The 15,883-nt window shown below is 39.9% G+C and overlaps 1 protein-coding gene across 4 annotated transcripts in view; it reads left to right on the top strand.

The window, feature by feature from the left end:
* The window catches only part of smyd3 (SET and MYND domain containing 3), a 136,998-nt gene that overhangs the window by 33,757 nt on the left and 87,358 nt on the right, over positions 1–15,883 (top strand). For all 4 annotated transcript variants that reach the window (XM_061964362.2, XM_061964361.2, XM_072913374.1 and 1 more), the window contains exons 3-5: positions 1,231–1,338; positions 1,607–1,664; positions 1,748–1,902. In XM_061964362.2, coding sequence (XP_061820346.2) covers positions 1,231–1,338; positions 1,607–1,664; positions 1,748–1,902 — 321 coding nt within the window. The remainder of the gene's footprint in view (positions 1–1,230; positions 1,339–1,606; positions 1,665–1,747; positions 1,903–15,883) is intronic.

Genomic DNA, 15,883 nt, shown 5'->3' with positions numbered 1-15,883 from the left:
AATGCGTGAGCAAATTGTCGAACAGTTTGAAAACAACATTTCTCAACGAGCTATTGCAAGTAATTTTACCATCTACGGTCCGTAATATCATCAAAACGTTAAAATTATCTGGAGAAATCACCGCACCTAAGCAGCAATGCCCGTGACCTTCGATCCCTCAGGCGGTACTGCATCAAAAACCGCCATCAGTGTGTAAAGGATATCACCACGTGGGCTCAGGAACGCTTCAGAAAACCACTGTCAGTAACTCCATTTCGTCGCTACATCTGTAAGTGCAAGTTAAAACTCTACTATGCAAAGCGAAACACCGAGAAACGCCGCCGGTTTTGCTGGGCCCAAGCTAATCTAAAATGGACTGATGCAAAGTGTAAAAGTGTTCTGTGGTCTGACGAGTCCACATTTCAAATTGTTTTTGGAAACTGTGGACGTTGTGTCCTTTGGACCAAAGAGGAAAAGAACCATCCGGATTGTTATAGGCGCACAGTTCAAAAGCCAGCATCTGTGATGGTATGGGGGTGTATTAGTGCCCAAGGCATGGGTAACTTACACATCTGTGAAGGCACCATTAATGCTGAAAGGTACATACAGGTTTTGGAGCAACATATGTTGCCATCCAAGCAATGTTATACCTGCTTATTTCAGCAAGACAATGCTAAGCCACATATTACAACAGCGTGGCTTCATAGTAAAAGAGTGTGGGTACTAGACTGGCCTGGCTGTAGTCCAGACCTGTCTCCCATTGAAAATGTGTGGCCATTATGAAGTGTAAAATACCTCAACGGAGACCCCGGACTGTTGAACAACTTAAGCTGTAAATCAAGCAAGAATGGGAAAGAATTCCACCTGAAAAGCTTCAAAAATAGGTCTCCTCATTTCCCAAACGTTTACTGAGTGTTGTTAAAAGGAAAGGCCATGTAACACAGTAATACAAATGCCCCTGTGCCAACTTTTTTGCAATGTGTTGCTGCCAATAAATTCTAAGTTATTGATTATTTGCCAAAAAAAAAAAGTTTCTCAGTTCGAACATTAAATATCTTGTCTTTGCAGTTTATTCAATTGAATATACAGTAAGTGGAAAAGGATTTGAAAATCATTGTATTCATTTTTTTTAACGAATTACACAATGTGCCAACTTCACTGGTTTTGGGTTTTGTAATAAAACGCAATGCATGAGTACCACACGTTATGCGTTTTTTGTGTTATGTTTGTTGACATGCCTCTCTCTTGTAGAAACAAGCATGGTCTGACCATAAGAGGGAGTGCAAATGTCTGCAAAGTCTCCTTCCCAGAGTTCCTACAAACTCCGTCCGGCTGACTGCGAGAATCATCTTTGCCTTGGTAATCTTCATCATTTACTGAATATGGATTTTGCTGATGATTTTAATGTTTTAATGGACTTTGAATCAAACCGATGGATAACTCATTTTATTTGTTTGTTTGAGCATCTCAGCTGTGTGGAAAGCTTTATAGCAGTCATGTTTGCACTACAACAGAAGATGGAAATCGCTCATCTGTTTAAAAAAGGCCTCATTGGTGCAATAATGATTGGGATGTTTTGATGCTGCAAAATTAAGCAGTTACTAACTGTAATTCTTATGCACTGTAGTTAACGCCAGTAAAGAGTTGCAGTGAGGAGCTCTACACTTTAGATGAACACGAATCACGTAAGTCTCTGTTGGAAACCTCACAAAAAGTCTGAGCCAGCATGCTGCCGCCATTAAAAACAGATTTGTTCTCACCGACACAGACCTGACCTCCATGTCTGAGCAGAAGAAACAAGGCCTATCTCAGCTGGCATCCATGCTGGAATTGTACCTACAACAGGAAGTGCCTGACCTCGCACAGGAAATGACATCGAGGCTACCGCAGTCTTGCAGACAACTACTCGACCTGATTGCAAAGGTGGGCCGATTCCACTCAAACACATTGGTTTGTTCAGCTCCCTTGTGTACACGTGGTGGCATGACACAGGTCCACAAAGGCATACAGAGCGATATAAGCAACCGTTTATTGTGTTTAGCATCCACTGCTGTGCTTGGATCATATGCTAACAAATGTGCAAGATTGTCTCAGTCTCAGTATCGGTGATTATTTGTTTGTTTGTTTGTTTGTTTGTTTGTTTGTTTGTTTGTTTGTTTGTTTGTTTGTTTGTTTGTTTGTGTGTGTGTGTGTGTGTGTGTGTGTGTGTGTGTGTGTGTGTGTGTGTGTGTGTGTGTGTGTGTGTGTGTGTGTGTGTGTGTGTGTGTGTGTGTGTGTGTGTGTGTGTGTTCATTCCCAGCACAACCTGGTGTATTTCTTCACAAGAATTCAAACCACATTTTGTCTGGATTTCATCTCTTACCGTCATCAACGAGCATGCATGACTCCTCAAACATTTTAGGACTGCAGGCCATTGTAATCACAGCAAGGCTTTGTGTGTGTTTTACTTGGTCCAACACAATAGTTGCATGCATGCATCATAAATGAAAGCAGCCAGATGAATTACCGCCATTAAACATGAAAGTGGCAAAACGAACAACAGGCGTAAGCTCCAGCGTTGAAGCTGCAGCTCTGCACCTGAAAGAATAAGTCACATGTTTTTCTCATCTCGTTGTTACGTTACATTACCCACACATATGTAATTATTTGAGAGATAAGTTTGTTAATGTGGTGCAAACTGAAGTTCACAGAGATGTGGACAACAGTTTCTCACCATGTTGAGATAATTTGTCGTTGCAGTGCCGATTTGTTTCCACTTTTTTGCGTAATTGATTAACTATCATGGAGCTTGAGAGTGAACATGTGCGCGGGTGTAATATCTTTTGATGAGACATGGAAAGTAAATGTGCATGAGTGTGTGTTTGGGGGGAGGTGAACTTGGTTATGACAGCAGGGAAAGCTGCTGATTAAATGCCCTTCTTCCAGTTTCTGATGGGAACTGTATCGCGTTCGGAGGGAGGTGAGGACAGAACAACGCTGTTTAGATTACTAAAGAGTGAGGATATATAATGTGTGAGGAGATCACAAAGATAGGAGCAATTAAAATAGAGCCAGAAACTGCTTGTCACAGACTTTCACAATAGCAAATCTGAAATGTAAAATACATTTAAAAATAGACATTTAATGCAAGTTTTGATTTGTTTACTAAATCCAATGGAAGGGATTAGGGAATTACATTTCAACTAAATTCTGGAAATTCTCCCTTCATTATTATTCTTATTTGGTATACTCCATAAAACCACGAGCATCTTCTGCAGCGGACATTCGATTTTTGTTTGTATATTTTTTCAGCGTTGCCAAATTCAGGAACAAAATAGCCCTGTCTATTAAACAGGAGCACTCTGCTGTTTTAAGGACCTACTGCTAAAAAGCTATTCAAAGATCCTCTATATGACAGTGCTCTGTTTTAAGTATTTTGAAATGAACTGGTCTATTGTCATTCCTGGCTGCCAGTTGGAAAAAAACTAGATTAGGGTACAAACATGTGAAAGAAAAAATATATACAATATTATTAGAATTTTGGATACTGTAAATGGACAACATCCACTTTACTGCTTCTGCCGAGGTCAAGAGCATGTCAGAGGTTGGATTGCCAGAGATGCGGTCAACAATAATAATCAAGAGATGCCGTTATGAATGATAGTCTGTTATTGGAAGCAAACACTTGATGATAGGATGGTAAAAGTATCTTCACTAGAAATCTCAATCTGTTCTGATAAAAAATAATATTTGGAGATATGAACCTAATATTAGTTTGAATAGAGACTTCAATGTGTCTAGCTCCGACTTTTGCAAGTGTGCTTCCAAAGCACTGAAGTGTATCACTGCAACCAGAACGGTAACAAAGGGATTGTGTAAAGTGGGACTATTTACTGAAAATGCAAAAATGCATACCTTAGTGATAGTACTGTATGTCAATTTGGACACCGGACACAATGAGTGGGCAGACTACAATACTGGTTAACTGTACCAGACCACTTTATAAACTCATGGACAATCATATATATGTATATATAAATGTTATACAGTGTATACGTTGCACTCTCTTTGACACAACCCATTACTTTAATCTTGCTGCTTTCTGACAGCTCGGTCCTTTTTTTTGCGGTAGACTTGTGACTGGCTGCTTCAAACTATTCCTGTGTCTGACTCCCAACAGTACATGTCCACCATCAATTATTGATGGGTGAGTGTATTTTTCAGCAGTGCGGATTGTGCAGCCCTTTCTTCTGAAATGTTTTCCAAATAGTTAAATGTAGTGGTTTATATGCAAGACAACCCCTCCCGTTGCAGTCCTTAAGTGGCGCATATAAACAACATAGGTACTGTACCGGTAGTTTGAAAGACAATGCTGTGGGTGTAAGAGATAAGATATATTGTCTTCTTGTATGCAGTTTCCACGGCAACTGGTAGCTAAAACACAATGAGCTCAGGGACATTTATATGAGCTATTTGAAATGCCTCTTGTTCAGTGCTTGGTTTGTAGTTGTGAACATTAGTCTATTTAGAGGTAAGTGCAACATTTCTTAGTGGTGTTTGGCCACCATTAGGGGGCACTGTGATTGCATACATCCACTGTTTCCGGTCTATTGGTGAAAATGAGTGAAGAAGTCTCCTGCTTCAACCTCTGCTTCTGCAGATTCTTGATTATTGCTTTTTTACACAGGCTTTCTGGTCCTTCCTTACAGTATCTGTAGCCATTCTCTCCTCGTTAGTTCTCACAACACAAGCACCTCTCGCCCTTCTCTCATAACAAATGAGGAGTTTAATATTGTATACTTGAACTGTTCACTGTGCTTAACCATGCAGGTCGTTACAGTGAGTAATGTGTGACTGGCAGCGTTTTTGTGCTATAAAATCATTCTTTATCCTAATAGCTGCCGCCACCACCAGCACACATTAGCGGTGCACGCTGCAAACACGCTCTGACACATGGAATGAAGTAATGCAACTGCATCGTTACAGCTCTTTGTAATCCCAGGGGAGTAATAACAAGTTACAGAACCATTCCGTTGGTGTATTGGATGTAGAGGGTGTGTATATACGCACATGTACCGGTATACCTCAGTGTGTGGAAGCTTTGTTGCTATGTGCTCGGACAGTGGTGTATATATGCACCAGGTTCTAGTCAGTTGTCTGAGTCCAGCAGGAATTGTGTATGTGTGTGTGTGTGTATTGGTCATACAACAGTGGTGCAATAAGAAGTGACAGATGAGACCTGGCCGAAGAACCTGTTATTGCTTCCCTAAAGTAACTGCCCTGTGTGTGTGTGTGTATGTGCGTATTTGTGTAGACAGAGAGAGTATACGAGCTACTTGTACTATGTTTATGTTTCAATTACATATGATTTTGTGTACATGTGTATATACACTCACGTGTGTGCGTGCGCGTGGTAAAGCCTAAGGGTGTGAGTGTCTTTGTGCATGTGTGTGTGTGTGTGTGAACTTATTGTTATGCCGCATCAGCCCGTACTGCACTGAGAGCCATTCCTCACGCGGCTCCCATGGCCCGACATGTCGCCACATAAAATCAGCACACACATAAACGACACCATGTGCTCCAAAGCAGCTCCTCTGTGCCTATGCTCCTTGTTGCTGCGTGACTATCATTTTTATAATGTCACAGACATTCCCCTTCTCTACTCCGTGTGTGGGGCCAAACATCTTAAACTGCCGCCAAGAACTGTGGTTATGTTTTCGACAAAGACCGATGGAGGTGTCACATTAAAGCTATCATTAAAAGCCTACTGAAATGCGATTTTCTTATTCAAACGGGGATAGCAGCTCCATTCTATGTGTCATACTTGATCATTTCGCGAAATTGCCATATTTTTGCTGAAAGGATTTAGTAGAGAACATCGACGAAAAAGTTCGCAACTTTTGGTTGCTGATAAAAAAGCTTTGCCTGTACCGGAAGTAGCAGACGAGTAGCGTGACGTCACAGGTTGTGGAGCTCCTCACATCCGCACATTGTTTACAATCATGGTCACCAGCAGCGAGAGCGATTCGGACCGAGAAAGCAACGATTTCCCCATTGATTTGAGCGAGGATGAAAGATTTGTGGATGAGGAAAGTGAGAGTGAAGGACTAGAGGGCAGTGGGAGCGATTCAGATAGGGAAGATGCTGTGAGAGGCGGGTGGGACCTGATATTCAGCTGGGAATGACTAAAACAGTAAATAAACACAAGACATACACTGCATGCAGGGACGTGCACATGATTATAGAGGGGCAGGGGCTCAAAGTCAGAAAAGGGCAGGAAATTTTTTTTTGGTCCTTTACACAATATGGAAATTAATGTAAAATTAAATTTGCTAATAGGAAGCTAACTATACAACTATACTATACTGCAATATTTGATAAGACCTCTTCTCCTACATCACTTGTATCTCCTTCAACTTCTCCCTCATCTATGGCTTCCTCTGCAGTAGTATCATCTGCCTCCCTTCCTGTGGATTCTTCCTCCCCAACATTTACCGGGATTTCTATGGCTTCTTCTGTGTCAGGAGTTGCATCTAAAGCCTCTTTTCTCTCAGGTGTTGCTTCTACACTCTCCACCTCCTCTCTCTCAGGTGTTGCTTCTAAGGTCTCTGCCTCTCTCTCAGGTGTGACACTTTCTGAGGTCTGTGGTCTTTCTTCAATTCTGGGGCTAGTACTTGGTTTTAGCCATGCATTAAGAGGTCTGCTACCCTTAGCTGCTTCCTGGCGCTCCTTCTCCTTCCTTTTCTGTATCCTTTATTTTTTTGGCATTGTGCTGCAGGCATAATCAACATGAATCAAGTTTAAATACAGATGGTAATATTCCTAACAGATAACCTACATCTTATATCCCCAGAATGCTGAAATTATTATTATTATTAATAATAATAATAATAATAATGATAATAATGGGATGAGAATCAGCACCTCCAAGTCCGAGTCCATGGTTCTCGCCTGGAAAAGGGTGGAATGCCATCTTCGGGTTGGGGAGGAGACCCTGCCCCAAGTGGAGGAGTTCAAGTACCTCGGAGTCTTGTTCACGAGTGAGGGAAGAGTGGATCGTGAGATCGACAGGCGGATCGGTGCGGCGTCTTCAGTAATGCGGACGCTGTATCGATCCGTTGTGGTGAAGAAGGAGCTGAGCCGGAAGGCAAAGCTCTCAATTTACTGGTCGATCTACGTTCCCATCCTCACCTATGGTCATGAGCTTTGGGTTATGACCGAAAGGACAAGATCACGGGTACAAGCGGCCGAAATGAGTTTCCTCCGCCGGGTGGCGGGTCTCTCCCTTAGAGATAGGGTGAGAAGCTCTGTCATCCGGGGGGAGCTCAAAGTAAAGCCGCTGCTCCTCCACATGGAGAGGAGCCAGATGAGGTGGTTCGGGCATCTGGTCAGGATGCCACCCGATCGCCTCCCTCGGGAGGTGTTTAGGGCACGTCCGACCGGTAGGAGGCCACGGGGAAGACCCAGGACACGTTGGGAAGACTATGTCTCCCGGCTGGCCTGGGAACGCCTCGGGATCCTCCGGGAGGAGCTGGACGAAGTGGCTGGGGAGAGGGAAGTCTGGTCTTCCCTGCTTAGGCTGCTGCCCCCGCGACCCGACCTCGGATAAGCGGAAGAAGATGGATGGATGGATGGATGGATTATTATTATTATTATTATTATTATTATTATTATTATCATCATCATTATCATTATTCTTATTATCGTTATTATTATTATTATTTTGTTAACCCACACAGAAATAGCAAAGTCACTATAAACTTTATATCTAAACCTCTACTGTGAGAGAAATGTGATCCGCCGTAAACACAGTGCATTTTATTTTGAAAATTAACCCGGTGTTTTATTTTGTATTTTGTACACTACTTCCTGTCCCGCACGATCCGCTCTGCTCTGTGCGGATTTGATGTGCCGTGCTCCGACGTCCGGCAAAAACAGAAGCTGACACATTGAATAATAGAATAATACAGCGTTTTTCTGAAATATTACCCATATTAGATGCTGAATAAGTGGACGGCGACTAGACCATAACTCACAGGTTCAAGTTGCTCCACTGTCACGTGACGTCTCCTCAGCGCCGCAGTTGGCTCTCTCTCCTCTCACTTACTCACTCACTCGCCCTCTCTCTCTCTCTCTCTCTCTGGCGGAAGCGGCAGGCTCAAACAACCCGGTATTACAAGAAAACGTGGAGTTTATGTACCGCTGTTTTTTTTTTTTACATCCCTGACAGGAATTTATTAATGTTGTTCAAAGAAAAAAAAAAGAAAAAGAAAAAAACACACACACCGGCAGAGGGCACTTTTTAAGACGAGGCAAAAAGGGCAGGGGCTCAAGCACCCATAGGGCCCTATGTGTGCACGTGCCTGACTGCATGCGTACTCATGGTACGGTTTCGCGCAAAATTTAAAATTGCACTTTAGTAAGCTAACCCGGCCGTATTGGCATGTGTTGCAATGTTAAGATTTCATCATTGATATATGAACTATCAGACTGCGTGGTCGGTAGTAGTGGGTTTCAGTAGGCCTTTAAATATTCTCGCTTTTGTGCAGGTTTTTGGTTCAATTCAACTATGCATGAACAACCACACAGTATTTATAGTTTAATTTAGTATTTGCATTATGAGTTGCATTTCCTTGCAAGATATAATCATTCTTGTTCATTATCTATTAATTTTATTTAAAGTAGAACTGCACTTTTTGGGGGAATTTTGCCTATCGTTCACAATTATTATGAGAGACAAGAAGACAAAAGTTGTTTTTTTCGCTTTATAACATATATAAATCGGCTCGTTCTAAGTGGCTAACAAAGCAGCTAATGGGAGCAATCAATTCTACCTCTAAATCACTTTAAAATGCTTATTTACGTTCCGTAGCCCGTATAATAACCAAGCTGTAGCAACATTGTTAATGTAAGAGCAAACACTGAGGAACTGTTTTTCTATCATAGTAACACATCGGCGTGCTTCGGTGTTAGCCGTAAAAGCTAACTACGGCAAGAGACAAGCTAGCTTCTACAACAACACTAAACACGTTTGAGTTTGTAATGCACAACACTGCGATATGACACCAATTTGTACTGAATGAAAAACATGAACCATCATATTACAGTACCGGTATCTGTAAAGTGTTAGCCCACATTTCATGTTTTGTTTGTACACAGCTATGCTAGCCAGACAGTACATGTACTGTAGTTGTAATGACACGCATAGAGTGCTGCGTGTATCATGATCGATTTTAAAGTGACTCACTCAATGGACAGTTATTTGTATGGTTCGGCTGGCCGGGGACATTTCCTGTTGATTTTGGGTAAGCAATCCATTTATGTTGAAATAGCTTGGCTCCAAGCTCCATATTTAAAGCGTCAAAATCGCTTTCATCCCCCTCTCCCGGTTTCAATCTGGTCCAACGTCTCACTCTTCTATCGGGCTCGCTTCTATTAGCAGCAGTATATTTAACTTCAAAAATATAAAGTTGTAAATCCTCATTTGTCCCAAAATAGTCGTCTTAGATTTCTGTTACCAAGTATGCCATGATTAGAAAACACACTCATGTTTGATTCCGGAAGTAGGAACACACATATGTTACCAGAAGTCAGATGTGCGTTGCTATGAAAGCAGAAATCAATGCGCGTAGTAAATCATTCCCGGAAATGACTGACATATTGTTATAAACGTGTCTGTTTCTACATTATATACTGGATAGATTTGCACTGTGTATACAAAATGTTGCTGGAAGGCTTTGACGGCTACAAAGGTGACTCCCATTACCCGCATCTTTCAAGCGTTTTTTGACATGTGTATTCTTGTCTGTCATAATGATTGTGAATGATAGGCAAAATTCCAAAAAAGTGCAGTTCACCTTATTTGGCTCTTTTTACACAGTTAGTTTTTTGAGGTAACAATGACAAACACAATTCCAAATGGTTTGGTTTGTATTGATTCATAAATAAATACAAACAAAACATAATGTGTCACAACAAATCACACGTTCCAATTCTTGTCTACTTTTGGTCATTGTGAATTTACATTGTGACGTATAAGGTCTCTAAACAATTTACAGTACACCAACAAAAAGCAGAGTGCACTCCAGCATACAGTCTATCTGAGAAAAGGAGTTTTACATTTCTTTTCGTTTCACTATATAAGCGTTTATCACTTACAACTTTTAAAAACAGTGCATTTTTAACAAGAAATTCCCATTACATTTATTAAATTAATGGAAATGTGTGCAAAACTGGAACAGTGCCCTATAATAAAGAAGCTTGTCGGATCTCTCAGTGAGGTAGCTCGTTGCAGTCAACCAAATTGTAGAACTCTCTGCATTACTTTTAATTTTCCTGAGGGAACTCCCCTGAAGGAATCAATAAAGTACTATCTATCTCTATCAATCTGTGTACGGTATTTGCAATAAATACATCGATTATTGACATTTGATGACTTGCAAACCCCAACTTAACTACACCAGACTTTGCTTGGAACAGTCCAGACACCACTTTGATTTGGTGTATGTTCACACCCAACACCTAGTATGATTACAATAGTACTAGTGTCGAAGCCCCCATAAACATGAATTTGTTTGTTTAGTGCATATTTAGAGAAAAAAAATACAACCTTAAACATCTCACAGAATATAACCACATCACATCAAGATACATACAACACATACTTATTTTGTCTTTCTATATTTTATCACAATTGAATTTGGCTTTTATTCACATTTTGTGGGTTTACCAGTATTTGAGATTGCATGATTAAGTTTGTAAAAGCAGAAATGTTATATTTCTATTTAACTTAATTAGAATGTTCAAGTGTAAAGATTTGGTGAGTGTAAATAGTCCCACACAGTTCTTAGATCTCAGATTTTTTTTTTGGTGTCAGAAGGGAAGTGTGTGAAGTCCATAATAGTGTTGGAGTTTTCCCATAACCCTGTGTAAGTGTGAGACTGACCACGAGCTATTCATCTTAAGTTGTCAGAAGGCTTAAGATTTAACTTCACATACTAAGATTTACATAAAGGAAAGATGTGGGGAACAAAGTAAATAAGGAGCAAAACTTTTTTATTTGTTATGAAAGAGGGCTGTTAATTGTTGAAAACCCAAAGTAAATCATCTTAAATGTATACAACTGAAAATGAAGAACTCTTTGTTGCTTAGTCCAGACATCCGGATAAATTTTCTGCTGACTCACTATAAATCTAATACCACTTTAATATGTTCAAAATGCTTTTCAGCATATTCTTTAAAAATACATCTTCCTTTTAGTTTTGAAGGACCAATGTGTGTTTTTTTTTTGGTTTGTTTTTTCAAAATAGACGTCCTGTGCTGGGAATTAAAAATAGAAGATATCAAATCATTTCACGCAGGCGTCTCTTGAGAAATGTCAGACATTGTTTGCACTTTTCTTTCTACTTATAGTTGAGATGTTTATTCATGATCTTATCACCCAGGACATGCTAATGCAGCAAAATGAATCCGATAACTGTTTTCTTTAAATGTCAACATAAGCAAAGATAGCGAAACTGCTCATAGGTTAGTTGTGATTCACATTTTCATGCTGTCTTTTACTCTTGCCTATGCAACACTATTGTCACTCCATTTTAGACGCTCAGCTAATTCTCTCTATGTGGTTATGTGAGTGTTGGGGTTGTCATATAAGTTGTGCATACCTTTGTGTAGGCGTAATTCATTCTATGGACAGATGTGTGTAGTAGTTGTGCAAGTGTAGGAGTAATTTATTCTCAGGGCTTTCCTTTATAATTATTTGCCATCTGTTGCACTGTTAAATAGCAGGCAGACAGTCACATACTTGATTACCTTCACAAATGTGGAAGTTATCACTCCCCTAACATGATGCACATGACAAAATGAAGTCACATGCTTAAGTGCTGCTTACTTAATTAGTCTTCTGGAAGGAATCACCACCAACAAAATAACCTGATACAGTGGTACCTCAACCTACAAGCACAGTGTGCTCCACGAACAAGCTCGTAACTTGGAATCTTGTGTGTCAAAACTAAGAAAAGCGTGTATGCAAACACTTTTAACCAAACACGGCTCTATTGTTATTTTTGTGCAAAATGGGTCACACGTGCGTCGTGTGGGGTTGTAGAAACCATGCGAATTCAGGACAAGGAACCACAAAGTACTATGATATTCCTAAGGTTATTGTAAAGCAGGCAAAAGAAACCGAGCGGCTGTCGACAGAAAGGCGCAACCCTTTGACTGGCTAGAAACAATCAAGTTGCATTTACTCCCGATCCATCAAAACGACACCTCAAAGTTTGCCCTGATCATTTTGTAACATGTAATGTGCTTTGAATTATGTTGTTTTACCATATTTTTCGGACTATGAGTCGCAGTTTTTTTCATAGTTTGGCCGGGGGTGCGACTTATACTCAGTAGCGACTTATGTGTGAAATTATTAACACATTACCGTAAAATATAAAATAATATTATTTCGCTCATTCACGTAAGAGACTAGACGTATAAGATTTCATGGGATTTAGCGATTTGGAGTGACAGATTGTTTGGTAAATGTATAGCATGTTCTATATGTTATAGTTATTTGAATGACTCTTACCATAATATGTTACGTTAACATAACAGGCACGTTCTCAGTTGGTTATTTATGCGTCATATAACGTACACTTATTCAGCCTGTTGTTCACTATTCTTTATTTATTTTAAATTGCCTTTCAAATGTCTATTCTTGGTGTTGGGTTTTATCAAATAAATTTCCCCAAAAAATGCGACTTATACTCCAGTGCGACTTATATATGTTTTTTTCCTTCTTTATTATGCATTTTCGGCCGATGCGACTAATACTCCGGAGCGACTTATACTCTGAAAAATACGGTACTTGTCGATGATAAAGGCTGTTATAAAGTAATTTAATAATGTGATTGAATGTGTTTATTAGTCTTACATAGTTGTTGTTTATTAATATTAGGAAAAAGAGCAGACCTTTATGATGTTACCCACTCAGACTGGGTAACATCACGAGCAATGAGCGCACATTTATCTTCCTTTGTAGCCAGATTAATTTCCTGTACCCAACCACACACAAAGTAATTGTACGCTTCAAGTGACTTGTCGCCCTTGAGCTCATCCAGAGTATAAGTACTTGCATTGTTCACCAAATAGTTGACAATGTCCGGGTAATTTATATCAGGGTAAGATTCCAAATCGGTAGTCCAATTGCCTTTTCCCATCTCAAACAGATCTTTATCGCCAATATCGTTTAATTTCTGGAAATACCAGGCTTTGCAAACCCCATCTAACGTCTGTCTATAGGAAACTTTCACGTCCTCTTTCAAATTGCCCAAAGTTGACGTCATTGTTGAAGCAAAAGTACGAAAAAATATTTAGAAATCTGCCGCATGAGAATAAGCTGCCGCAGGCGAATAATCAAAGTTATGACACACAAGATGGTGGTTTCCGTATGGATTACCCCTAATCCTTCGCTGACGAAAACCCATATATACTTGTATATCTTAAAGCAGCCCCACCAATGGAAGTGAATCCATTTAATCCGTGTTTTAATATGTCACATGCCTTTTAAGAAGAAAAACAATATTTTTATATACGAAATACTGTTTGGAAAAAGGCCCTGCGATGAGGTGGCGACTTGTCCAGGGTGTACCCCGCCTTCCGCCCGATTGTAGCTGAGATAGGCTCCAGCGCCCCCCGCGACCCCAAAGGGAATAAGCGGTAGAAAATTGATGGATGGATGGATGTTTGGAAAAAAATACAATAGTAATACAAACAACTGCAGTACAGTTGTTTTTGGACTACTATTCCACGCACAGCTATTGCTTGTATTCCGTCACATGACTTCTTCCCGGAAGTCAAACACAGTGGTGGTCAACCAAGCCAAGATTGTTGTACTCTGAGTACACAAGGGGCCTTGATCTCCCCGCGAAAATCAATCTGCAATGAAATAGATACCTATACTTTATCAAAAAAAATATTTGTCGAGTGATAATAAAGATTATCCATCGGTGGAGTTGCCAGACATATCGAACTGTCTTGTGCTCCAGACGTCATTCTACACAAACCATTCTACAAAACTGATGAAAACTTGGAAAAGCATGGAAGCCTACAACTACTTTGTGTGTGGCTGGGTCAAGGATTTTTTTATCAACACTCTCCCGGATAAATATGCATCATTTTTGCTCAAGTAAAGTTGCATTTTAGGATTCAACTTTGCATCTTGCGAGGACGCGTACATGTAAACACACTTCAGTGACAGCTGACACCTTTGACTGCATAGTCATTAAACAAACTAACAATTACTGAATCATCACCATATTTCATTGTTATCCGGTTGTCACATGCATGGCCGTAACTACCATTGAGGACACTGAGGTCATGTCATCAGTATTTTTTTAGGTGACAAAAGGATGATGATATGTCTGACTGTAAATGTACTTTGTGTCGGACATCGTGTGCGCTGTACATTACAATGCGGTAGATCATCCTCTCTCAATATACGATCTTTGGTCATCCATAGCCCGCTACAACTCCAACAACATAACGCGATGAAGTCCACTTTTACTTTAAACATTATCCGATCCGAAATGTTCTGTCAACATAACGTTAACATTAAATCATACTTATGTAACTAATGTTGCTTTCACCTGAATGAAATTGATGTGAAACGCTGTTGTTATAATACTGCCATTGTGTCAGTCAGGTGCCACCCCGGCCTTAATGCAGAACGTGGTGCTTTGCGATCAGTATGGGGGGAATGCATTTTGCGTGAAGAAGCACATTAAAATGTAAATTATTGAATGACAAGGCGTTTCGTATAATATTTTACCCCAAATGTATTCTGGCCTAGTCATGCTCTGTCAATGATTAAAATATGAATGCAAAATTTCCTCCATCACATCCGGTGATTCAGTGGCGGACGTCCTTGGTACTTGCAGTGCAAAGCAGAAGATCCTGGGTTCGAACCCTAGTCATGGTTGAAAATTAGCTATGTTTTTGAAATTTGTTTTAATGATATAAAAATTGTTTCATTTGCTAAATTTCAGGATATTAATAAAAAAAACTGGACTGTTACAAAATCGTGCTGATTATCAAAGATGCTAGATGAGCGATAGTTGTAGCTCAATTAAATCTTTTTTTATTCTGAAAATGTATTGTGTTGCTCAAAGAAATATAATGTATCTGGTACTAGGATATCCATGAGTTCAGCCTTTCAAAGTTCCTCTTGGATAACCAATTTTTGACCTCTGTATTTGTTAAATCCTAGTTACAGCCCTGGTCATATGTACTCTGACACATTTGTGTACAAAATAAACAAGAGGGGAAACGTAAAAGTACATTTCTTGACAAAGTATCATTGATCCTGACTTTCTGGTTTTTGCTTTTTGAAAAATAAAATACAAACAGTATCAAGATAATGCTTCAATGGGAAATACTACACAAGTAAATTATGATAGAAATGTACCTTTAACAAAGTGGTTACTGCAAACTTGTGCGTTCTTTGATTGTGCTCCCTTGGACTGGAGTGCGTCCCACTATTTTTGTCGTCTTAAATACAATCTTGATGTCTTCCGTCCTTCTTGATTTCTTCTCGATGAACTCTGAAAAAAACTTGTATCCTTTTTTGCGATTTCAACGGTTCGTACAGCTGAAAACAACAACGCGAGCATAGGGATTTTTCTTCAAGAAAGGCCAAATGGCGCTTACAACCCATTGAGAAAAGATGCTGGCTTGACCACCACGCATATTTAATGAGCCGGACGTGAGCCAAACGTGCCATCCTATACTGTAAATCCAAGCAATACACAGACATCTCTGCGTAGCTGAGTGGATGAGCCTGAAGGAAGACTCACTCCATTTCTCGATGGACTGGACTCCCACTTTATCTATTAATTACAGTTAATTAATTTAACAATATTAATTTAACAATTCCATA

The sequence above is a fragment of the Nerophis lumbriciformis genome, linkage group LG06 (assembly GCF_033978685.3).
Source record: "Nerophis lumbriciformis linkage group LG06, RoL_Nlum_v2.1, whole genome shotgun sequence".
Classification (NCBI taxonomy): domain Eukaryota; kingdom Metazoa; phylum Chordata; class Actinopteri; order Syngnathiformes; family Syngnathidae; genus Nerophis; species Nerophis lumbriciformis.
The sequence above is the reverse complement of the archived record's forward strand: the minus strand, read 5'-3'. Positions and strand labels throughout refer to the sequence as shown.